This window comes from Hemitrygon akajei, chromosome 10 (genome assembly GCF_048418815.1).
Source record: "Hemitrygon akajei chromosome 10, sHemAka1.3, whole genome shotgun sequence".
Taxonomy (NCBI): Eukaryota; Metazoa; Chordata; class Chondrichthyes; order Myliobatiformes; family Dasyatidae; genus Hemitrygon; species Hemitrygon akajei.
This window is the reverse complement of record NC_133133.1, coordinates 172,565,140-172,591,725: the sequence shown is the minus strand read 5'-3', so window position 1 is coordinate 172,591,725 and position 26,586 is coordinate 172,565,140. Positions and strand designations below refer to the sequence as shown.

The 26,586-nt window shown below is 42.9% G+C and overlaps 1 protein-coding gene across 2 annotated transcripts in view; it reads right to left on the bottom strand.

Moving 5' to 3' along the window:
- The window catches only part of ano6 (anoctamin 6), a 173,567-nt gene extending 151,111 nt beyond the window's left edge, over positions 1-22,456 (bottom strand). Inside the window, exon 1 of one of the 2 annotated variants that reach the window (XM_073059718.1) lies at positions 21,803-22,456. In XM_073059718.1, the coding sequence (XP_072915819.1) occupies positions 21,803-21,857 (55 nt within the window). In that variant the 5' untranslated portion in view covers positions 21,858-22,456. The remainder of the gene's footprint in view (positions 1-21,802) is intronic. The other variant, XM_073059719.1, reaches the window with a different exon arrangement.
- Between the last annotated feature and the right edge of the window lie 4,130 nt (positions 22,457-26,586).

Sequence of the window (26,586 nt, the reverse complement as noted above, 5' to 3'; positions counted from 1 at the left end):
CTTGGGTACTAGCCTACAATGTACCCAGGACATCTTCAAGGAGAGGTGTCTCAGAAAGGCAGCATCCATTATTAAGGACTTTCAGCACCCAGGGCATGCCCTTTTCTCACTGTTACCAACAGATAGGAGGTACAGAAGCCTGAAGGCACACACTCAGGGATTCAGGAACAGCTTCTCCCCCTCTGCCATCCAATTCCTAAATGGACATTGAACCCTTGAACACTAACTCACTTGTTTTTAATATATAGTATTTCTGTTTTTTGCATAATTTTTAATCTATTCAATATACATATACTGTAATTGATTGATCGATTTATTATTATTTTATTTTGTTTTTTTTATTAACTACTGCTAAGTTAACAAGTCTCACACAGAGAGTGGCGAGTGTGTGGAATGGGCTGCCGGCGGCGGTGGAGGCAGGAACGATAGGGTCTTTAAGAGACTCCTGGATGGCTACATGGAGCTTAGAAAAATAGAGGGCTATGGGTAAAGCCTAGGTAGTTCTGAGGTAGGGACATGTTCAGCACAGCTTTGGGGGCCGAAGGGCCTGTATTGCGCTGTATGTTTTCTATGTTTCTATGCTGGTGATAATAAACCTGATTCTGATCTATTCAATAATAACCATAACAGAATCATAGAAAGACAGCCCAGCTTGGGCATTCAGCCAAAGTGCAGAAGACACATTGATTGTTGTAACATTTCAATGACAGGACAAGCAAAGTTGAGTGAAGTTATCCCCTGACTGCCCTGATTTAACCCTTCTTAATTACAGGATAATTTACAATGACCAATTAACCTATCCGATAGGCCTTTGAACTCTGGGAGGAATCTACAGTACATGGGGAAAACCTACGCATTCCACAGGGAGGACGTACAGATGATGTCGGAATTGAACTCTGAATTCCAGTGCCCTGAGCTGAAACATGAGTGATCAGGGTCTTTCCACGACCACGTTTGTTCTTGGCAAATTTTTCTACAGAAATGGTTTGCCATTACCTTCTTCAAGTCAGTGTCTTTACAAGACGGGTGACCCCAGCCGTTACCAATAGTCTTCAGAGATTGTCTACCTGGCGACAGTGGTCGCATAACCAGGACTTGTGATCTGCACCAGCTGCTCGTTTGGCCATCCACCACCTGCTCCCATGGCCTCACATGACCCTGATTGGGGTGGGGGGACTAAGCAGGTGCTACACCTTGCCTGAGGGTGATCTACAAGCCAGGGGAAGGAAGGAGTGCCTCACATCTCCTCTGGTAGAGACTTAACTCCAACCCACCACTCTAACCCATAACGAACGAACAATGTGCTAACTACTAGAATGCATGAGGTAAATTGAATCCAACTTAGATCTAAATAAACTTATAATCAAGAGTTACAGTACTGTGCAAAAGTCTTCAGTGTATATGCACAGTATTGTATTTGTCAACCTGGAGCCAAGAGTGAGTTTGTAAATCTGGCGGGAGCAAAGAATGACGTGGAGTGCCACAGGAGGGATGTGGGACAGGTGGCAGAGAAGGCGTGCCAGGGGTGGCTGGCTGGCACGCATGCAAACATATCCAGCCCTAAAAGACCAAGCAAGCTTATTTGATTCCAGACGATTGATCTTTACAGAATGCCTCTCTGGTGCTTCCCACTCCCTCCTCTCTCCCTTCCCCTTTTCCCAACCATGATTACTCACGCTCTGTCCCCTTCACACTCTCAGTCTACAATAGGAACCCATATCAGAATCAGGTTTATCATCACTCACATTTGTCATGAAATTTGTGTTTTTAAACAGCAGCAGTACAGTGCAATACATAAAATTACTACAGTACTGTGCAAAGGGGTTAGGCACCCTAGCTATATAAATGTGCCCAAGACTTTTGCACATTACTGTATTTTTAATAAAGCAATATGACTTTTCCCTCAAATGAATTTTGTTCTTGGAAGTTTAACAATAGACATTGAATATGATAGATTAAGGTGCAACAAATAATTTGCTTGTATGTTTGATTATTAATCAAATATTGAATATGCCTGCAGGCACAATTCTCCTTAATTGGCAACGTGTCTTGTCTTCTTTCAGGAAGACACTTAACTCAGTATCTGAGTCTGCCAATGCAAATCAGTCACCCAAGAGAGTATATGACCAATTTTCAGTTTCATTAATATTAATGAACTGTAAATTTTGTTATTATACACAACAGGTGGGGAAATGCTACCTGTGTACCTGTAAGGAAGGCTGAGGGAACTCAGAAGGTATCACTTCAAACTATACCAGGTCAACAACACATCATCCAACTTTCAATGTTGTAGATAAAGTTTAACATGCAGTATACCAATCTGAAAATCTGCTTTCTTCATTATAATGAGTCAATATCTAGCAAGGCAATACATATTTTTATGAAGAAATACATTTATTTCTTCATAAATGTATGAAGAAATTAGGAGAATTTTTTTTTCCAAATTTAGATGGAGATTTATCAATTCCAATGGCATCTTAGTTGAATGCAGCAAATCTAAAGGAGAGTTATCAATTTATACTAGAGAAGCTGTTGAATGGAGCATTTCATTCCCCATTACTTGAATGAATCATAATGAAATTGCATGGAGTTGATCCAGGGAACATCAACAGAGCATGATCATTAATTCTATGCTGCTCTTCTTATGATGTAGGAGCATTCGGTCAAAGATTTAAATACATCTGTTATCTCAATATGTTTGCAGTACACAACCCTGAGATCGTCTTCCCACAGACAGTCACAAAACAAAGAAAACCATGGAATCCGTTTAAAAAAAAAATCAAACTCCCCATCTGCAAAAAGTAAGAACAAATCGCACAAGTGGCAAAAAAGTGCAAAAAAAAAAATCCACAGAACATAAAACACCAAACCACAAAAGTCATGGAAAGAGTCCAGGCATATTCAGTCCAGCTCATTTCAGTTACTCCGCAGACCACTGCAACCTTTCATTGAGGGATAAACTAAATTCTAACAGTTGTGAGGTTCGTGTCGCAATTCTCAATTAGATGCTTATATTTAACTGGGGTACATTTATTAGAATGACAGGAGTATCCTGCTTAAGTAAAATCTTGAACTAGAAAATTACATTCACAAATTCCGTAATTCTTCTCTGCACATTTCTTCACTGCAGCTCCTGACAAAATTTTCTAAGTGAATTCATCATCACATTAATTTTCCAGAATTGTTTTCAGTTAATACTGAAAGCAGCTCTGGGTTCTCAACATCTAACATTTTGAAAAGTGCAATGTTACCTCTTTGTATGTAAAATTTAGGCTGTAAAAGAGACGGCAGCAAAAATAAAGAGTGGTGTAATGTTTACACTTTTGCTGAGATGGGACCATCTTCAGATTTACAATGTATTCTTGGATTTGGAAAAACTAAGTTTGAGAATTAAATAATTTGAAAAACCAAGGAAGGTCCAATCTGAACAAAAATGTAAGTATGATGTCACCCTCAATCACAGTATGATTGAGATCACGACCTTTAGTAATTGGCTCAACTGATCTTCTCGTCCCTTCACTGTCAGGTCTGACTCTCAAACGGTGCTGGAAACCTGGTTTAAAAGTGCTGGGATTATATGGCTACAACTATAGTGAAACTGAAACTGAGGCCGTGGAAGCCATTCTCTACTTTTATGGTGCCAAGAACCTGGTTCCTAGCTGCAAGGTGCTCTCTGAGTTGATCTTCCTGCACTGTGGGATCATCTGAGCTAGTTCCACGATGGATCATGTCCATTGGGTTTTGCCGTACCAGTTTCTAGAGCTGGGGTTTCCAACCAGGGATCCATGGACCCTTTGGTTAATGGCAGGGGTCTCTTGCATAGAAAAGTTGGTAAGCCCTACTTTAGAGAAAGGTGCTGAAAATGTACCTAACATAACCCTCATCTTGATGGCCACCTTTGTATGTGGCTGCATCAAGCAGTGCCTAGAAGCAGTGTTCTGGGACCCCTTTTCTTCGTGATTTTTACAAATGACCTGGATGAGGAAGTGGAGGGATGGGTTATTAAATCTGCTGATGACACAAAGGTCGGGGGTGTTGTGGATAGTGTGGAGGGCTGTCAGAGGTTACAGTGGGACATCAATAGGATGCAAAACTGGGCTGTGAAGTGGCAGATGGAGTTCAATCCAGATAAGTGTGAAGTGGTTCATTTTGGTAGGTCAAGTATGATGTCAGAATATAGTATTAATGGTAAGACTCTCAGCAGTGTGGAAGATCAGAGGGATCTTGGGGTCCAAATCCATAGGACACTCAAAGCTGCTGTGCAGGTTGACTCTGTGGTTAAGAAGGAATACGGTGTATTGGTCTTCATCAACCATGGGATTGAGTTCAAGAGCCAAGAGGTAATGTTGCAGCTATATAGGACCCCGGTCTGACCCCACTTGGAGTACTGTGCTCAGTTCTAGTCACCTCACTACAGGAAGGATATGGAAACTATAGAAAGGGTGCAGAGCAGACTTACAACGATTTTGCCTGGATTGGGGAGCGTGCCTTACGAGAATTGGTTGAGTGAACTCAGCTTTTTCTCTTTGGAGTGATGGAGGATGAGAAGTGACCTGATGGAGGTGTATAAGATGAAGAGAGGCATTTATCATGTGTACAGTCAGAGGCTTTTTCCCAGGGCTGAAATGGCTAACACAAGAGCACACAGTTTTAAGATGCTGGGGAGTAGGTACAGAGGAGATGTCAGGGGTAAGTTTTTTTTTTTTTTTTTATATAAACGCAGAGAGTGGTGAGTGTGTGGAATGGGCTGCCGGAAGTGGTGGTGGAGGTGGATACGTTAGGGTCTTTTAAGAGACTCCTAGATAGGTACATGGATCTTAGAAAAATAGAGGGCTATGGGTAACCCTAGGTAATTTCAAAGGTAAGTACATGCTTAGCATTGTAGGCTGAAGGGCCTGTATTGTGCTGTAGTTTTTCTATGTTTCTAGAACCAAATTATGCAAACACCAAGTGTCACTAGCAGCTGAAATTCTTGTTGTCAAGCAGAAAGTCAAAGTCATTTGGCAGAATGCCTGAACGCTGGAACTCACAGTCAAGTATATGTATTACAATAAGAAATAATAAATATTATGATAAGGCAAGAGATCAGGGTTGAGAGGAAAACTGGATCAACCATGATGAAATGGCAGAGAAGACTTGATGGGCTGAATGGCCTAATTCCACTCCTGTATCTTATGGCCTTGTGATCTTCTAAAAAAAAATTATATTGAATAAGTGATGCAAAACTCTTTGAGGAGATTACAAGTAGGACAGATAAAGAGGATGCAGTGGATATTTATATTTGGATTTTCAGAATGCCTGAGTCAAAGTGCCACACACGAGGCTGCTTATCAAGTTAAGAGCACATGGTATTACAGGAAAGTTACTAGCATGGATAAAGCAGTGGCAGATAAGCAGGAGGTAGTGAGTGGGAATAAAAGGATCCTTTTCTGGTTGGCTGCCCGTGACTAGTGGGGTTCCGCAGGGGTTGGTGTTGGGACTGCTTCTTTTTACACTGTATATCAATGATTTAGATGGTGGAATGGATGGCTTTGTTGCCAAGTTTGCAGATGATATAAAGATTGTTGGAGGGGCCGGTAGTGTTGAGGAAACAGGAAGGCTGCAGAAGTACTCAGACAGATTAGCAGAACGGCAAGAAAGTGACAAATGAAATACAATGTTGGAAATTGCAAGGTCATGCATTTTGGTAGAAGAAATAAATGTGCAGATCGTTTTCTAAATGGGGAGAAAATACAAAAATTTGGTGTGTAAAGTACTTGGGAGTCCCTGTGCAGAACACCCTGAAGGTTAACTGGCAGGCAGAGTCCTGGTCCTGGTTAACACTGTCTCCAATGGAGACGAGGGGACAGGGTCCTGCTTAACACTGTCTCCAATGGAGACGAGGGGACAGGGTCCTGGTGAACATTATCTCTGATGCCTCAAGGGTACAATCTTCAAAGAGGAAATGTGAGTGGTATTGATGCATTGGAAGAGAACATATTGGATTACTGCTACAAGAAATAGATAAAAAGACACGTACCAATTATATGCACTTATATTCACTTGCATATATTACAATTAAGAATATTTTTTAAATTTAAAAAAATCTAATTTACTTGGGGAGACCTTGTTGTGTATATTTATTTTACTGATTTTAATTTTTGTTTGAACAATTTGCAAAATATTTTTGTATTCTGGAATGCTTTTGCAAAAAAATAAGGTTAAACAGGAAATTGTATTAGAAGTCAACATTCTCCGCTGAGAAGTCTGTCTCTGTAGATATCTGGAACACTGCCGATGAAAAATTAACCTCTCATCGTGCAGCTGTTTAAAATAGCAGAATTTAACACTGTTTATGCAATGAAAGAAAGAGTTATTTTCAATAATTCAGACCCATGTGTGAATTGCAGGGGTGGACAGATTTCAGAGTGGAGTTCTTTGAGATATGGTCTCTCAGATTGAAGAACCATCAACGCACATTCCAATTCTGTCACTAGTGGAAACTCCAATTATATCGGTATGTGACATTCCAAATCTCCTCAGACTCTTAACGGCACAGAGCCGCTAGTGTAACTTCTTCATGATTGCATACACATGTTGGGCTCATGATAAATTCTCTCAGATGTTGACACAGAGGAAATTGAAGTTGGTCCCTCTTTCCACCACTGATTTCTTAATGAGGAGAGGTGTAAGCTCCCTTGACTTCTCCTTCCTGAGGTCAACAATCAATTCTTTATAGAATTCATACATAGCTTCCTATTTGAAATGCTTTGGTCAAGGCATTAAATCAGAATTAATTCGTACTAAGTTGCATTGAGTCTGGATAACCAGGGTGTATCCTGCCTCAGTTAGGTTCAGAAGCTATTTTGCAGCAGTACACAAGTCAGATGGAACATTGGACCTGAGCCCAGACCCACTGAGATCAAAAGAACTGAACAATGACAGGAGGCAAGAAAGCAGTGCAAAGGAACAGATGGGCAGCCTTATTTTCAGTATCTCATACCATCTGAAGATTTAAGTATGTCTTGTCTGTGCTTGTGTCCAGTACATCAACAGCTGAAAGAGCATTCAATGTTAAGTCTGCCCTGCTGCTTCTTCCCTTGGTAACAATGGTTTTACAGAATCTACAAAAACACATAGTACTTAAAACCGGAAAGATTTCTAAGTAAAGCTGAACTTGGAAATAATAGGCTAGTAGTTTTTTTATATCTACTTATTACTTTGCAAAAATGGATTTTTCATGTTAAGTAACATGAAATATAAAATATAAAGTACATATTTATCATTATATCAGGGGCAAACTCGAAAGTTCCTCCAAGTGAGCCACAACCTTGTCATGGCTTGGAGGCTTGTGTGCCTCAATGACCCGGAGAGATACTATGGCTGGAGACAGATCTTTATGCTTTGGCTCTTGGTAGAGTTGCCCATGCCAAACAGGTCAAAGGGTACAGCCAGACTAGGAGCAGTCCACTGGTCTTCCAGGTTTGAGGGTTCAGCTCAGGGCTAACAACCCTGACCAGTAAAATAAAACTGTGACAGCAACAGCAATGAAGAATCCTTCTACATCTGAGAGCGACGGTATTCCTGAGTCTCCAACTGGGATTTGCGTGATTGACAGTAGTGAAAACCAAGCTACTGACACAATGAAGGAAGCCCTGAGCAGCACCAGAGATGGAGGACCTTCATTGCTGCCCTGAATGTCAGCGGCGTTATGGGCAGTAGAGAGAAAATCAAAAGTTAAACCAATTAGTATTGCTTAGAGATTGTCAAACTTCCAACTTCATCAGCATCTCCAACAATAAGGAAAGAGTTACAATTCATAAAAATTACATGAATTGCAATGAGTCACATGACTAACAGATTCAAATTTTCCACAGAAATATCCTGGGAATATAAATCAGATATTGATTTGTCTCCGGCAACAAAACTTTTAAACTGTTAAGATGAAACTGAGCACTAACTAAACAATTTGCCAGCACTGCAGCTGCTTGAGTATTTTGCAATGTGACTGATATAATGGGTAAACTCTGCCAGATGTGTATTCTGATGTGATTTACAACCATGATCATGGGTGGGGCATGGATTGTGAAACAATGCATCAGAATCACTCAACTTCCCTTAATGTTTGGAACTTCACCAAATCTGCAAACCCTAGAAACGAGGACATTTTAACAACCCTTTATTAATCAGAGTGTAAACTTTTATTGCTGAAGATATCAGAGAGCATTATGACCAACAGCAACCATATTCAAAGAGAACTTATGTATTTATTGAGATACAGCGTGGACTACTGGCCCTTCGAGCCACGCTGTACAACAACCCCTGATTTAACCCTAGCCTAGTCACAGGCCAATTTTAGGTGGCATAGTAACGTAGTGGTTAGCACAATACCTTACAGTACCAGCGACCTGGGTTCAATTCCCACCACCGTATGTAAGGAGTTCCTATGTTCTTCCCCCAATGGCGTTGGTTTCTTCTGGGTACACCACAGTCCGAAGACATTTGGGTTGGGAAGTTAATTGGTCATGGTAAATTGTCATGTGATTAGGCTAGGTTTAAATTGGAGGTCGCTGGGTGGCGCAGTTCGAAGGGCCACAAGGGTCTATTCCACACTGTATCTAAAAAAAAATGTACAACGACCAATTAACCTTCTAACGGTATGTCTTTGGACTGTGGGAGGAAACCCACACGTTCACAGGGAGGACCTACAAACAGAAGGCCCTGGGAATGAACTCCGAACTCTGACACCCCGAGCTGTAATAATGTCATGCTAGCCGCTACACTACAGTGGCACCTATCCAAATGCTACAGAGACCGGCAGACTTGCAGAACGATCTACAGGTCACAAATTTCTCACAACCTGTTACGCCACTCTTGAAATGGGGTTCAACAATCATGTCCTGAATTAAACTGTGGTATTCCAACCCGAGGATTCTGTTGCTGGCAACAGTGCATGGAAAAATAATTCCACAGCCAGAGGATGGGACATTCCATTGGGACATCTTTTTAAATTGTTATAGAATGTTGAAGCGCTTGATCGTCCAAAAGACAAACTTTAATGTTAGCTGCGTTTGTTGGACTGTTCAGTCCACTTCTACTTTTCTACTGCAGCCTGTCTTTCGCAGGTAATGTGGATACACCTGACTTCATAAACAAGAGAAAATCTGCAGATGCTGGAAATCCAAGCAACGCACACAACATGTTGGAGGAATTCAGCAGACAAGGCAACATCTATGGAAAGGAGTAAACAGTCAACATTTTGGGGTGAAACCCGTCATCAGGACTGGAGAAAAAAGATGAGAAGCCAGAGTAAGTAGGTGAGGAGAGGGGAGGAAGAAATACAAGGTAGCGGGTGATAAGTGAAACCATAAGAGTGGGAGGGGTAAAGAGCTGAGAAGTAGAGTGGTGAAAAGGGGCCAGAGAAGGGGGAACCTGATAGGAGAGGACATAAAGTCATGGAAGAAAAGGAAGGAGGAGGTGCACCAGAGAGAAGAGATGGACAAGTAAGGAGATAAGGTGAGACAGGGAAATGGGAATATCCTCTCCTATCAGATACCCCTTTCTCCAGCCCTTTATCTCTTTCACCAATCGACTTACCAGCTCTTTACTTCACCCCTCCACCCCTCCCGGTTTCACCTATCACCCGCTACCTTGTATTTCTTTTCCCCTCCTCCCCCCACCTTCTTTCGCTGGCTTCTCATCTTTTTTCTCCAGTCCTGCCAAAAGGTGTCGGCCCGAAACGTTGCCTATACTCTTTTCCATAGATGCTGCCTGGCCTGCTGAGTTCCTCCAGCATTTTGTGTGTGATGCCTGACTTCATATCTGATTTGGCCCCCACATTTTCCCCAAGGAACTCTTTATACTCAGTCTTTGTTACAGAATGATAGTTCTGAAATGGAAACAGAAATGTACAGATATTAAAGCAGCATCTGTGGAGAAAGAAACAAAAAGTTAGAATTTAAAACTGATGAAGGCCCTCATTCATCATCACCAAAACTGTTTTTTTCTGGGATCTTGCCTTTTGACTACACAATAGTAATACTTACTCCTAAACTGCTATGCATTTAATATTTCAACAATATTTCAGTAATCTTGTGTATATATTGTTTGATAAAGCATTCTTGTTTGCTTAAAGAATTCATTACGGGTTATATGTATAAATATATGAATTGCATACATCATCACATTTACATTGAGAGAGAATGTAAACCTCTCAAGTCTACATTATTTCATGTGATACATATGCACCTCGCTTAAAGTAAAGATGAAGCCAGACCCAGATTCCCAGACTCCCGTGTTTTCTTGGAAGTAATTTAATGTGTTGAAGTTACAAAACAAAACAAAAACTAATTCACTGTCTTCATTCAATGAGGTTTTGAAGAGATTAATTGGATGTCAGTTTAATGCAAATCATCTTCATTGTGAATGTTAAGATTTCTACAAGCAATTTTCCTTGAGGAGTCCTCATTACATATGATAATCAGCTGTGATATTATTAAAAGGATTCACAGACCTGAGAGGTGAGTCTTCCAGTTGTTATTTGTTTAATGACAAGATGCATTAAATCCCCTCCACCACTCCCAGCTTAGGGCCCATCTACATCTCTTCTCATTTTCAAAAACCTCTCAAGTTTACATTATCTCTGTCTTCACTCCTAATCTCCCCTTTTTCACGTCAGTTTTCCTCTTCATCATCATCATTGTGCAGTGTTGTATGACGTGGGCAGTCGTGGTCTTTCAATGCCCATGACTGTTCTTGGCAAATTTTTTCTACAGAAGTGGTAGAAGGTAGAAGAATTGCACAGAAGAAGGCAAAGGCTAAACACTTCCATTGAAAAATTTGCCCAGAACAATCATGGTTCATGTCACACCCACATCATATGACACGGCATATAATGATGTGAAGGCTCTTAGCTTGAAATATCAATTATTTATTCCTCTCCATAGATGCTGCCTGACCTGCTGGGTTCCTTCAGCCCTTTGTGAGTGTTCCTTCAGCACAAGGAGTCCTCAGACAAGAAAATGATTACAATACCTCAAACAGCTCAAGATCTCTGTGATCAGTGAACTTAGCTTCAAACACCATTTCCTCCCATATACACCTGACTCTTAGTGGTATCTCACCACATTCCCATCATGCATCCACTAACATCAAAACTCAGGAGCAAATAAGAAAATGCTGAAGTAATGCAACAGGTCAGGAAGCATCTGTAGCATCAGGTCCTGAGCAACATCGACTACCTCCCTGTCACTACAGATGCAACTGACCTCCTGAATTCCTCCATCAGTTTTTTTTCTTACACTCTAAACTCACATTAGTCAGATATACATACAAAATCCAGATGCAAATGCAACAGTCACCAAATAAACCTCATGACATTTAGCTCTGCCTTGCAGGGCAGGATGGCACACCCAGATACAGTGAGATCTAATCAAAGGATGTTTACTCATCCTAATTGCATCGAAGTGTCCGTGCCGGGGTGTTATGGGGTTACCTACTGCCAGCCCACTGTGGCATTAAAAGGCTTGTCATATGAGGAGCCTTTGATGGCTCTGGGCCTGTACTCACTGGAATTCAGATGAATAAAGGGGGGGGGGGGATCTCATTGAAACCTATCGAATGTTGAAAGGCCACGATAGAGTGGATGTGGAGTGGATGTTTCCTGTTGTGGGGGAGTCTAAAACCAGAAGACAGAGCCTCAGAACTGAGGGACGACCATTTAGAATGGAGATGATGAGGAATTTCTTTAGCCAGAGACTGATGAATATGTGGAATTCGTTGCCAAAGGTGGCTGTGGAGACCAAGTCACTGGGTATATTTAAGGCTTAGATTGATAGATTTGTAGTTAGTAAAGGCATGAAGGGAGATGAGGAGAAGGCAGGAGATTGAGGCTGGGAGGGAAAATGGATCAGCCATGAAGAAATGGCAGAGAGAGACTTGATGGGCTAAATGGCCTAATTCTGTTCCTATATCTTATGGTCCCATTTAAGTTACTTTCTCCTTTCACTGCACTGCAATCTAACCACCATGTATTTGCCAATGGGATAAAATCTGCAAACCACCTAGATGATGGATGTACAGAAATTAAAGCATGTGCTTTGAAATTATCTTTCCCAATTGTAGCACATCTTAATGCACTTCACACCCACTTAAGTACTTCAGATATATTGATTGCTCTCATGTATAAGGCAACCAATATGCCAAGGCAGTCACAAAAATCAATGCAGCAATGATCAAGTGAAGTGTTCCTCAGTAAACGAGGAGAGAAAAATGCAGATTGACGGCTTGTCTGGGCCCTCTGAGAGATGGGCATTTCCTCAGCACCATGCTGAAGAATCAGACAGGATTTTTAAACTCGAAGCTCTCAAACAAAACACAAGGACATTAGAGTAGAGCAGCAAGAGTGCACCACTTGGCCCCTCAAGACTCTGTAATCATTCAATATGATCACAGCACCATAGTAACAAAGTAATGCTATTACAGTGCCAGTGATCCAGGTTCAATTCTTCCACGGTCTGTAAGGAGTTTCACATTCCGCCTCCTCCCCACCCCCCATGAGTATGTGGGTTTCCTTCGGTTTGCCCCCACATTTCAAAGATGTCTGATTTAGTGGGTTAATTGGTCACATGGGTGTAATAGTGTGTCATGGGCTTGCTGGGTTGGAAGAGACTGTGATCATCCCATATCCAGTCACAAAGCACTTCAGCACAGAAGCAGGCCATTCAGCCCATCTAGTTTGTCAAACTGCCATTCTGCCTAGTCCCATCGATCTGCACCTGGACCCATAACCCTCCAAAACACTCCTATCCATGTACCTATCCGAGCTTCTGTTAAACGTTACAATAAAACCTGCATTCAGCTTGTTCACACTTGCACCACCCTCTGAGTGAAGAAATTCCCCCTCAGGTTCCTGTCAAATTTTTCACCTTTCACCCTTAACCAATGACCTCTAGTTCTAGTCTCATCTTTAAAACAAAATGGCTGAACTGTCCCAGGTCTCAATTTCTCTTCTGTGCTTATTCCATATAGCCCTCATTCCCAAAATCTTTCAAAAATGAACTTTCCTCTTTTAAGATATCTCTAGTGATCTAACCTCCACTTTGAAATAAAGAATTCCTGAGTTTCAACAGCCCTGAGAGAAGAAGGCCTATGTATCTTGGTTTTGAATGACAGCCCCCATACCTTGTGACTGTGCCCTTATGAGAAACTCTCCCACTAGTGAAAACATTCAAGTCAAGTCACCTTTTATTGTCATTTTGACCATAACTGTTGGTACAGTGCATAGTAAAAATGAGACGATGTTTTTCAGGACCATGATTTACATGACACAGTACAAAAAACTAGATTAAACTACGTAATAAAAAAAACAGAGAAAACTATACTAGACTACAGACCTACACTGGACTACATAAAGTGCACAAAAACAGTGCAGGCATTACAATAAATAATAATCAGGACAGTAGGGCAAGGTGTCAGTCCAGGCTTCGGGTATTGAGGAGTCTGATAGCTTGGGGGAAGAAACTGTTATATAGTCTGGTCGTGAGAGCCCGAATGCTTCGGAGCCTTTTCCCAGACGGCAGGAGGGAGAAGAGATTGTATGAGGGGTGCATGGGGTCCTTCATAATACTGTTTCCTTTGCGGATGCAGCGTGTAGTGTAAATGTCCGTGATGGTGGGAAGAGAGACCCCGATGATCTTCTCAGCTGACCTCACTATCCTCTGCAGGGTCTTGCGATCCGAGATGGTGCAATTTCTGAACCAGGCAGTGATGCAGCTGCTCAGGACAACCCCTGTAGAATGTGATGAGGATGGGGGGTGGGAGATGGACTTTCCTCAGCTATCGTGAAAAGTAGAGACGCTGCTGGGCTTTCTTTGCTATGGAGCTGGTGTTAAGGGACCAGGTGAGATTCTCCGTCAGGTGAACACCAAGAAATTTGGTGCTCTTTACGATCTCTACCGAGGATCTAACATCCTGTCATGCTTACTTAGAATTTTATGTACTTCAATGAGATCCCCAATCATTCGTCAAATCTCTAAGAAATACAAATTTTTTTGTATGCTTTTGACAGAACAACTATTCATCTCAGGAAAGAGTTTAGTGAATCTCAGTCTCCAATGCCAGTACAACACACTCCAAGGACAGCTTCACTAACATGCTGTATAGTTGTAACAATGCTTTTCTGTTTCTAAGTGGACACAGAATTGAGAGATCTATGAGTTGAGCCAGTTGATTTGAGAAGATGAAGAGTTGTGGTCAATCACAACATGACAATAATAAGCCACTCCTGATGGGGGGAGGTTATATTTGTAACTTCAAAAATTAAACTAATTCAAAGGAAAGCCTGGGAGTCCAAAATGCAAGTCTAACTTTGGACTTACTTTATGTGAGGCGCACGCATATCACGTGGTAACATGATGACATATACAATTTATGAATTTTTACATATAACTCATAATTAATTATTTAAGAATGCTTAATTAAACTATCTATATATATATGTATATATATATGTATATATATATATATATACAAGATGACTCTATTATTACTGAAATATTAATTACGCAACAGGAGGTTCTTCACCTCCACTACCATATTATTCTGCCTTTTGTCCCTTTCCTTTCCAGTCCTATTGGAGAGTTGATTGAAGTATAATTTGGTGGAGGCGGGCACAATTCAAATGCAAATTACCTGCATACCAATGAGTCACGGTACCCAAAACAATGAAAAATGTTGCCAATTAATCACAACTCAATGATGTTACGGGAAAAAAGAGATTTTTCTGATTTGGTTATTGACTGTAAAATTTGTATTTTCAAAGATTCAAAGTATATTTATTATCAAAGTCTGTATGCAGTACACAAGCCTGAGATTTGTCTTCCCCACAGACAGCCATGAAACAAAGAAAACCATGGAACACGTTCAAAGAAAAATCATCAAAACCACCCCCCCAACCTCCATGCACCAAAAAAAAACAATTCATGCAAACGGCAAAAAAAGATCAAAAACGCAAAATATAAAACATCAACCAAGAAAGTCATCGAGAGAGTCCAGGCATGTTCCGTTCAGCTCAGTTCAGTTCAATCGAGCGCTGTGATGCTCATTATCTGCAGGCCACCACGATCAAAACAGCAACAAAATAAGAACTGGCCAGAAACCACACACACTTCATAACATCATAACTTCTGCAGATTTAGAAGAATGAATGGGGATCTCATTGAAGTACATAAAGTTCTAAGAAGGCCTCATGGGGTTAATGTTAAGCTTTGAGTGGGAGAGTCTGAAAAGAAAATACATGGTCACAGAATATAAGAACCTCTGTTTTGGTACAACATAGACTTCCATAGATGTTGCTTTCCTTATACATTATCAACCAGCAAACAGATTCTTCTGCAACAAACGCAGAAAATTCACATCATTAACAATGAATCAAATACATTAGTCCATCTTATTTCTATTTTAAGCAATTTTCGGTTACATTAACAGAATCTTTGAATAACTGTCAATAAGTATTCCAGCTTAAAAGATAGCACTATCAGTTATACGATCTTTCTGACTTGGTCTTTAAAAACAGTATTACTTGGATTGGCACTTGCTGTCAAAAGCTAATCATCCCATAGCAATACATTTTGGTCACATTTGCTTCAATTATAATGCAATACTTGCTTGTAATTGTCCACAAGAACACATACTCAGCAGCCAATATTCCAGGCACCTAATAAAGTAGTTCCTGTACCCAATAAGGTGGCTATTGAGTGTATCTTTGTGGTCTTGTGCTGCTGTAGCGCATCCAGTGCAAGGTTCTACATATTCTGCATTCAGAGATGCTCCTCTGCACACCACTGTTGTAACACGCCATCAATTTGTACAGGAAGTCTAGTCACTCTCCTCTGACCCCTCTCATTAACAAGGCATTTTTACCCACAGAACTGCAGCTCACTGGATGTTTTTGTTTCTCACATCATTCTATGCAAACTCCACAGCAAGGGTTCCCAGACTTTCTTACGCCATGAACCCCTACCATTAACTGAACGTCCGCAGACTTGCCCTAGAGACTGTTGTGTGTGAAAATCCCAGGAGATCAGCAGTTTCTGGGATACTCAAAGCACCTCGTCCAGTACCACCAATCATTTCACGGTCGATGTCACTTAGATCACATTTCTGCCCCATTCTGATGTTTGGTCTGAACAACAGCTGAACCTCTTGATCATGTCTGCATGCTTTTATGCATTGAGTTGTGCCACACGATTGGCTGATTAGCTATTTGCTTTAATAAGCAGGTGTACAGGTGCATCTAATAAAATGGCCACTGAGTGTAAGGCCGTAAGAAATTAGGAGGATGAGAAGTCCATTCAGCATCTCAATCCTGCCCCGTCAGTCAAAATAATCAAGATTGATCTGGCCAGGGCTTATATCCTCGTCTGCTCTGGTTCCAAATCATTCGCACTTCCCTGATCTTTCAAAACACTTCTGATCTGTGGTGAAGAACGCCTTGAACCCTCCGTAATTTGTTCACCTGCAATTCCCATGTTGCATTCTCCTCATTCCTCCAAGAGGACTACAACCTTGCCGCGAGATTTGGAGACTTCCATCTCAATGACCCGCAGAGCTATCCTGGCTGGAGTCAGGGCTTTGTGCTTTGGCTCCTGATAGTGTCACCCACGCCAAACAGGTCAAAGGGTAGAGGCCAGGCTAAGAGTGGTGCACCAGAGCTTCGGGTTCAGCTCAGGGCTAACAACCCTGACTGGTAAAACAATATTGTTACAGAAATGGCAATTAAAAATCCTTCTACATCTGAGTGCGACAGTATCCCTGCGTCTCCACCTGGGACTTGCGTGACTGACCGTATAAAAACTAAGAAGAAGCTACTGGCATGATGAAGGAAGCTGTGAACACCATCAGAGATGGAGGACCTTCATTGCTGCCCTAAATGCCAGCAGCATAATTGGGAGCAAGCATTCTCCTCATTGACAGTGTGATCATAGGCATCTCTTCTTACTCTTTTGTCTATAAAAGGGAGTTAAACTCCCCACTAAACTAATCCTCAATTTTAACAGAATACACCATGTTAAAATAATATTGACACTTAACGATGTCTTTTCTTGATGTCTAACAAAAGAGGGATCATTCACCAGTGTACAAACAGAAAAGCAGGATATTGTTTAAATGATGCTAGATTGGTTAATGTATATATTTAAAGAGACCTGGCCTTCCTTGGATGCAATCACTCATTGTGGGAGAGAGCAGAGGCACGGTGGGTGCGCTGCAGTCCATGGTGGGTTGGGACACGGTGGGTGCGCTGCAGTCCACGGTGGGTACGCTGCAGTCCATGGTGGGTTGGGGCACGGTGGGTGCGCTGCAGTCCATGGTGGGTTGGGGCACGGTGGGTGCGCTGCAGTCCATGGTGGGTTGGGGCACGGTGGGTGCGCTGCAGTCCATGGTGGGTTGGGGCACGGTGGGTGCGCTGCAGTCCACGGTGGGTTGGAGCACGGTGGGTGCGCTGCAGTCCACGGTGGGTTGGAGCACGGTGGGTGTGCTGCAGTCCATGGTGGGTTGGAGCACGGTGGGTGTGCTGCAGTCCACGGTGGGTTGGGGCACGGTGGGTGCGCTGCAGTCCACGGTGGGTTGGGGCACGGTGGGTGCGCTGCAGTCCATGGTGGGTTGGAGCACGGTGGGTGTGCTGCAGTCCATGGTGGGTTGGGGCACGGTGGGTGCGCTGCAGTCCACGGTGGGTTGGGGCACGGTGGGTGCGCTGCAGTCCACGGTGGGTTGGGGCACGGTGGGTGCGCTGCAGTCCATGGTGGGTTGGGGCACGGTGGGTGTGCTGCAGTCCACGGTGGGTTGGGGCACGGTGGGTGCGCTGCAGTCCATGGTGGGTTGGGGCACGGTGGGTGTGCTGCAGTCCATGGTGGGTTGGGGCACGGTGGGTGCGCTGCAGTCCATGGTGGGTTGGAGCTTGGTCCCTCCCCTTGGCGCAGTCCTCCAGTGTTTGCTAAGTGAAGGAGAAGCTGCATAGTGTTTGCCTGGTGCTGCACCAATGCCAGATGAGGAACTGCTGCGTGCTTGTTCTTGCAGAAACATGGCTCCAGGACAGCATCCATGCACCATCAATCTACAGGCCACGACACTCAGGGACTTGGGCTATACTATTTTTTTGTGACTGTACAGTATATTTTCTGCGATTGTAACTATATGTGCTGTGTGTGACTGTTGGTACTGCGTTTTGCACCTTAACCCCAAAGGAACACTGTATTCATGTGTATGGTTGAATGGCAATTAAACTTGAACTCGACTTGAACTTAAATGCTAACAGCCAGATGCAGCAAGGTAAATGGCAAGTTAACTTCAGTTGAAAGAAGATTTGTATGTACAATGAGGAGATCTTATCAAGATTATATAGGACCCTGGTGAGATCATATCTTAGCATTGTGTACAGTTTTGCTGTCCTTGCCTATAAAAAGATATACAGTTAAGATTAATAGACTGCCTCAGAACATTGCAGATTTACAATATGAGGTGAAACTGAACAACCAAGCCCAGTTTCTGCAGAATTTAGTAAAATGAAAGGTGATCTCCTTAAAATGTCCAAAAGCCTTCCAAAACTCAAAAGGGTGGATTCAGAGGAAATGTTTCCCTTGGCTGAGGAGCTCGAGAACAAGTACAATTTAGTAAAGTGAGAGGTGATCTCTGTAAAACACTCAAAAGTCTTCCAAGGCTCAAAAGGTCGAGTCAAAGAGGATGTTTCTCTTGGCTGAGGAATTTGAAGATCAAAAAAAAAAGTCAAAAAGTAAATTTTATTATCAAAGTACATATACGTCACCATATACAACCCTGAGATTAATTTTCCTGTGGGCATACTCAGCAAATCTATAGAAAAGTAACTATAACAGATTCAATAAAAGATCAGCCAGAGTGCAGAAGACATCAAACTGTGCAAATACAAAAATAAATAAATAGCAATAAATAATGAGAACATGAGATAATGAGATAAATAGTCCTTAAAGTGAGATCATCTCAATGGATGGACAAGTGAGTGTAGTTATTCCCTTTGTCCAAGAGCCCGATGGTTGAGGTGTAGTAATATTGTTCTGGAACCGGTGGTGTGAGTTCTGAGGGTCTTGTACCTTCTACCTGATGGCAACAGTGAGAAGAGAGCTTAATCTTAGAATAACAGGTAGACTGTTTAGAACTGTGATAGGTAAAAATGTCTTCTGTGAGAGAATGGTGAATGTTTGGAATTTTCTAGTCTATAGAGAATCATTGACGTCATTCAAAATATAGATTGATAAGTTCCTGAATACTAGTGGAAGCAAAAGGTATTGACATTGTCCTGCAAAATGGTGCTGAGGTAGGTCGACCATGATGAATAGCAAAGAGTCAGATGGCCAGATGTACCACAAGGCCCTTATGTTCCTAGGAAGGTAGATTATAAATCTATATAATAGAATTTTTTTGAACCAAATTTCAGAACTAGCCAATTTCAATAGGTCAAGTAATTTAGATCCCTCTCTAAACAATGATATCAATGGGATGTTTCTGCCAATTCAACTCCACATCAATGCTTCCAAGAGGTCATCTTCTATTGTCTCAAACATAGTTGTTCCATTATCCACATTTACTGACCATTTTCCCCACTTACACCAACATCTTGTGGGGGGAACACAGTGCCAGCCATTTGTGGAGATCATAGTAAATTTGGACCTAACCTCTTTTGAGGGAAGGAGAGTAAACTTATGGTTAATTTCCAGTCAGGGAACACTGTTCCATCTCCAGCAATACCCACTTTCTTTCTGATGGCAATTTCACATGCACCTACATGAAATGCAATAACTGCCCTTTAATCTCTTCCCTCCCAACAGCCAGGTATTCTTTCCCTGCTGAAGCAGAGATTCTCTTGTCTGGGTCATCCCCAGCATCATCCAATTTACCAGCAGCCTGAACACAGGAAGGAGAGTTTTGGAGCACAGTGGGGGATGGGTGGCTGCTGTGGGACTGCAGGCATTTTCTTCCATGTGGGAATTTGGTCTGTGGTGATATCAGTGCATCTTGCAGGGAAACCTGAATGGTTGAGTTAAGTCATAAACACAAGATTATCTGCAGATGCTGAAAATCTAGAGCAACAGACAATATATTGGAGGAACTCAGCAGCTCAGGTAGCACACGTGGAAAGGAATAAACAGTCAATGTAGGCCAGGCAGCATCTATAGGAAGAAGCACTGTTGACGTTTTGGGCCGAGACCTTTCGTCAGTACGAAGGGTCTCGGCCCGAGACGTCAACAGTGCTTCTTCCTACAGATGCTGCGTGGCCTGCTGCGTTCCACCAGCATTTTGTGTGTGTTGCTTGAACTTCCAGCATCTGCAGATTTCCTCATGTTTGCGTTTTTAAACCGTCAATGTTTTTGGCCAAGACTCTTCATCAGGACTGGAAAGGAAGGGGGAAGAAACCAGAATAAGAAGGTGGGGGAGATAAAGGTGTACAAGGTGGCAGGTGATAGGTGAGACAAGGTGGGAGGGAGGGTGATGAAGTGAGAAACTGGGAGGTGATAAGTGGGAAAGGTAAAGGGCTGAAGAATAAGGTATCTATAAGGAGAGGACAGTCAACCACGGGACAAGGGAAAGGAGAAGTACTAGAGGGAGGAGAAGGGTGAGGGAGGTGAAGGGAGGGGTGGAGAGTTAACAGGGGAGAGAGAATGGAGAATGGAAAAGAGTGAAAGCAGAGGAGGGGGGAAGGATTATTGGAAGTTGGAGAAATCATTGTTCAGGGTGTCAAGTTGGCAGCTACCCAAACAGAATATGAGATGCTGCTCCTCCAATCTGATGGTGGCTTCATCATGGCAGTTGAGGCCATGGACGGACGTGTCATGGTCACGGGGAAATTCCATGTACGGAATGAAGGCGCTTAACAAAGTAGGTCCCTTTATCAGGTGGTGGCATTTCCAACATGTGAATTGTTTGGTTTACAGACAGTTCTCAGGAATGGCACCCTAGAGAATTCCTGTATTTCTTCCAGATTGGTACATATTATCTGTTCTCCTCCATGTGAAAGACACCAAACTATTTCAGAGATCCAGCATCCTGTGATAACCACGAGCTTCATTTGCCTGTCAGTTAATTGCTCATCCATGCCAATACTGGCCTTTCCATCTGCAGCCTCTTACATTGTTCCAACATAGTCAACATGCAAGCAAGGTGGTCTGAAGGACAACACCTCATTATTGGCTGAGAATTATCACTCTTTAGGACTGAGTGTTCAACAGATTCAGAGAACCAACATTTCCAGTTATGTATCTCAGAACTGGGAACATTCACCAAAGGCACAGGAGCAGAGTTAAACCAATGGACCATGGAGTAATATTCACCATTCCATCCTGGCTGATTTATTATCCCACTCAATCCCATTTTCCTGTCTTCTCTCCATAAGCTTTGATGTCCTGACTAATCAAGGACCTGTCAACCTCCACTTTAAATATACCCAAAGACTTGGCCTTCACAACCGTCTGTGGCAATGAATTCCCCAGATTCACCACCCTCTGGCTAAAGAAATCCCTCCTCATCTCTGTTCCAAAGGGTCTTCCTTTAAAGAGTCCCCGGCTGTAAGAACCATCCAGGGTCTTTCACTCACCACGGATGCTGTCTGACCTACTGAGTTCTTTCACTCAAGAGTTAAATATGTTCACACAGGGCGGGAACATTTTTCCATACCCCGCGCTGCCGATTCCCACTGGAGATGACCAGCTGGAAATGGTCAACAGTGAAGTTGCTCCAGACTTTATTAACAACACGAAATTGCGAAATTGTAAGCATTTAACCAGAGATGACTCACCGTCAGGAAATACTTCCATTTCCAACTGATCCTCGTCCGAATCAAAGCTACTCATCTCTGCAGTTGTACTGGTAACAGCGTCGGGGAAGAAAACCGGCCCGGCAAAAGTAGAGAGGAGAAAGCACGCCCTACAAACCAGAGAAGGATTCGGCCCTTGACTTCCAGGTGATTACAGGAGACTCAAACTCTAAATCAAGACCAGGCACTGGTATCCCATCTTCGTCCGGAGAAAACAGCTGTGCGTTGCGAAGACCGAGTTGACGCAGCACAAAAGGGAGTTCAGGAGGAGAGGTTTCCGCAAACAAAGTTTTGAAGGGCTCCGTCCCAGCGAACCTCACTGCGAGCCCGACCGCCGTCTATGAGCCCTGCCTATCTGTGGGTGTGTACTTATTAGTTTGCATTGTTCCCGCCTATCTGGTGTAGCACAAGCAAATAGAGAGGTTGCTGGAATGTCAGAGCCGACCTCGCGAAGTGAAGCTGGTGTGTAGTGCCAACACCTTGTCGGGCAACACGGTGCCAGCGTTTGGGGGGCGAGGATCAGTGTTCCTACTGCTAACTTCGGTCGAGGAGAATCCTGTTACTTCTAAACAAGGTGCTGTCACTGCGTGGGGGAACGCATTAAACTCAGACGGAATACGTAGTGGAGCCCTGTTAACACCGACATCTTGCGAGCGATAAGCGAATTTTGTGACCGCCTGTCGTGAGGATTTTTTAAATTTAGAGATTTAGCGATGTAACTGGTCCTTTCGGACCGACAAACGCACGCCGCCCATGTGACCACTTAAGCTACTGACCCGAACAATGAGCCCTGAAGAAGGGTCTCGGCCCGAAACGTTAACAGTTTACTCTCTTCCACGGCTGCTGCCCAACCTGCTGTGGTCCTCCAGCTTTTTGTGTGTGTTGGCTTTGGATTTCCAGCATTTGCAAACTTTCTCGTGTTTGTAACGTACTGATCCGTACGTCCATGGGATGTGGGAGGAAACCAGGGGGAGAATGTACCAACTCTTTACAGACAGAGCGGGAACTGAACCCGGGCGCTGGAGCTTTAATCTGTGTATGCTACAGTGCTGCCCCCTACATTAAAGTAGATTCCGTCAATTATCTTTGGATCTCTGGTGATAGAAGTGAACTTGGACACAACTTCCTTAGAGGAAGCAGAGGCACTCAATGTCAGTAAGACAAAAGAGGTGATTGTTGGCTTCTGGGTGGGTGGGGGGGGGGGGTAAGACAAAGGAACACATACCAATCCTCACAGAGGGATCAGAAATGGAGGGAGCGGTTTCAGGTTCCTGGGTGTCAAGATCTCTGAGGATCTAACTTGGTCCCAACGCATCGATGCAGTTTTAAAGAAGGCAAGACAGTGGCTATATTTCACTAGGAGTTTGAGGAGATTTGGTATGTCAACAAATACACTCAAAAACTTCTGTAGATGTACTGTGGAGAGCATTCTGACAGGCTGCATCACTATCGGGGGGGGGGGGGGGGAGGGGACTGCTGCACAGGACTGAAAGAAGTTGCAGAGGTTTGTAAATTTAGTCGGCTCCATCTTGGGTACTAGCCTGCAAAGTACCCAGGACATCTTTAGGGAGCGGTGTTTCAGAAAGGCAGAGTCCATTACTAAGGACTTCCAGCACCCAGGGCATAAACTTTTCTCACTGTTACCATCAGGTAGGAGATACAGAAGCCTGAAAGCACACACTCAGTGATTCAGGAACAACTTCTTCCCCTCTGCCATCCAATTCCTAAATGGACATTGAACCCTTGGACACTACCTCACTTTTTTAGTATATATTCTGTTTTTTGCAGTTTTAATCTATTCAATATACATATACTGTAATTGATTTACTTATTATTTTTTCTATATTATTATGTATTGCATTGAACTGCTGCTGCTAAGTTAACAAATTTCATGACACATGCCGGTGATAATAAACCTGGTTATTACCAGGGTCCTGGAGGAACATTGTTTCCTTTTTACTGTGTACTGTACCAGCAGTTATGGTTGAAATGACAATAAAAGTGACTTGACTTGATTCTGATTCTGATTAATGGTCAACCTCTGATGTGGGAACTCAGTCTATTTAATCCAAATTCCCGTTAAGAAATACATTAGACTTAGAACCAATTTACAACATGGCCCACAGTAAGCTTCGTATGAACCACATGTCAGGTAAACTTGGTGCCAACTGCTTGTGGGGAATGCAGTTATGAGAATCTTAGAGCTAGCTTTCAGTTGGAGAACACAGATAGGTTACAGCTAGACCATTGGCGGGAGTACTCAGTAACCTCAATGTCAACCCCTAGACAGAGACTGCAAATTTAGACTCTTTGTGGAAGTTTATTAGACTTAGAGCCACCCCTTGTGGTAGAACAGAATAAACTCAATGACAATCCTCGATGAACACAGTAATTCTTTTTGTGGAGGAGCGTAAATTCAGTATTAATTTCCAAGAAGTAGTGAGTGTTTGGGTGGAGTACGTCTCTATCAAAGGAGACGTAAGGTGGTCTTTCCCTCTGCTAGCCTGCAGGTCACCCTTGGGTGAGGTATAGCACCCCCCCCCCCCACCCCCGGTCCCCTGGGTCAAGTGAAGCCATGGGAGCAGGTGGTGGACGGTCATATGAGCAGCTGGTGCATATCACAAGTCCTGGTTATGCAACCACTGATGCCAGGCAGGCAATCTTTGAAGAGTAATGGTAATGGCTGGGGTCACCCATCTTGGAAAGACACTACCCAGAAGAAGGTAATGCCAAGCCACCAAATGCCAATTAACCTGCTGACTTGCACACCTTTGGAACATGGGAGGAAACCCAAGCAGTCATGGGAAGAACATGCAAACTCTTTACGGTGATGGAATTGGACGTAGGTTGCATTTGTTGTAAAAGCGTTACATTAACCATTGTGCTGCAGTGATGCTCTGCGTAAAACAGGCCCTTCAGCCCAATGGCTCCATGCTGACCATCAACCACCCATTTACACTAAATCCCACCTTTTTATTCCTTTATTCTCCCAATTTTCTTATAACAGCCAGGCGAAACCCAAACGGTCAGAAGGAGAATGTGCAAACTACACACACACACACACACACCCCACCCCCCAAGGGTTGTAGGAGCCACGCACCTGTTCTCTATCTGCATTGCATTCTGTGCTGCTGGTTTATTATGGTTACTGGTTACATTAGTGGGGGTGTGGTGAAAGCAAAGGGAATAAATCACGTATTCATGTTTTGTTCATTGCAGTTTGTTGTAATTGGGGACTGGAGGAGGTTGTATCTTTTGCCAACCGCTCAATAAAACTTAGCTTACACTTGGGTACGCCTAAGTTTAATCTCTTCAAGATTATATGTCTGTTAATTCTTAATAAAGGAGCAAGTACATATCCTCAAATTTTGGAGCAATCATTATTATTGAGGGTGTGACGTGCAAGTATAACAAATCCGTAGGGTTGCTGGCAGTGGCAATTATTTTGGTTTGGTTTGGCCTCTACGCCGTTTCTGGCATTCTGGAGGAACATTGTAATGGTAGAGGTTGTGAAGGAACACTTTCCAAGTGGTGCACGGGGTGGGAGTGGGGGGCGGGGGAGTAGTTAAACCAGAGAAAGAGGGGGTTGGGGACCAGAGCACCAGAACAGGTAGTGGAATGGTTGTGGAGAAAGATGTTGTTAAGCCCACATACAAAGGCAGGAATCAAAAGGATGAGCATTGTGAGACAAATGTTCTGAGTGTTATTTCTTGAAGTGCAAGGAGTATTGTGGGAAAGGCGAATGAGCTTAGTGTATGACTCAGCAACGGAATTCTGATATTGTTGCCGTGAATGAGACTTGGTTTGCAGGAGGGGCAGGACTGGCAGCTCAATGATCTGAGGCTCTGTTGTTTAGAAATGGTATAGTGAGAGGGATTAAAGGGGGAGGAGTTGTCTTTCTAGTCAGGGGAAAAAATCACACAGTTCTCAATCAGGACAGACTGGTGAACTCGTCTAGTCAGGCTTTATTAGTAGAAATGAGGAGTAAGAAAGGTATGACCACATTAATGGGATTATATTATAGACCACCCAACAGTCTGCAGGATTTAGAGGAGCACATTTGCAGAGAGATCACAGACTTTTGCAAGAAACATAAGGTTGTGATAATTGGTGATTTTTACCTTTCCACATATTGATTGAGACTCCCATACTGTAAAAGGGCTGGATGGGAAAGAGTTTGCCAAATGTGTTCTGGAAAGCTTCCTTAATCAGTACATAGAGGTCCCAACTAATGAGAGTGTGATACTAGATCTCCTACTAGGAAACGAGACAGTATAGGTGACAGAAGTTTGTGTAGGGGAGCACTTTACATCTAGTGATCACAATGCCATTAGTTTCAAGGTAATTATTGAAAAGGTCTGGTCCTCGGGTTCACATTCTAAATTGAAGAAAGGCCAATTTTGATATTGTCAGCAAGGATCTGGCAAATGTGGATTGGGACGTGATGGTTTCTGGTAAAAATATACTTCATAACTGGGAGACCTTCAAAAGTGAAATTTTGAGAGTACTGTACAGTATTCCTGTCAGAATAAAAAGCAAGTACTGTATAACAGGTTTAGGGAACATTGACTTTTGAGAGATAGTGAAGCCCCGGTTAAGAAAAAGAAGGAGGTGCATAGTAGATATAGGCAGGCAGGAACTAATGAGGTAATTGAGGAGTATAAGAAATGCAAGAGAACACTTAAGAAGGAAATCAGGTGCGCTAAATGAAGGCACGTGGTTGCTCTAGTAGACAAGGTGAAGGAGAATCCTAAGGGTTTCTACAG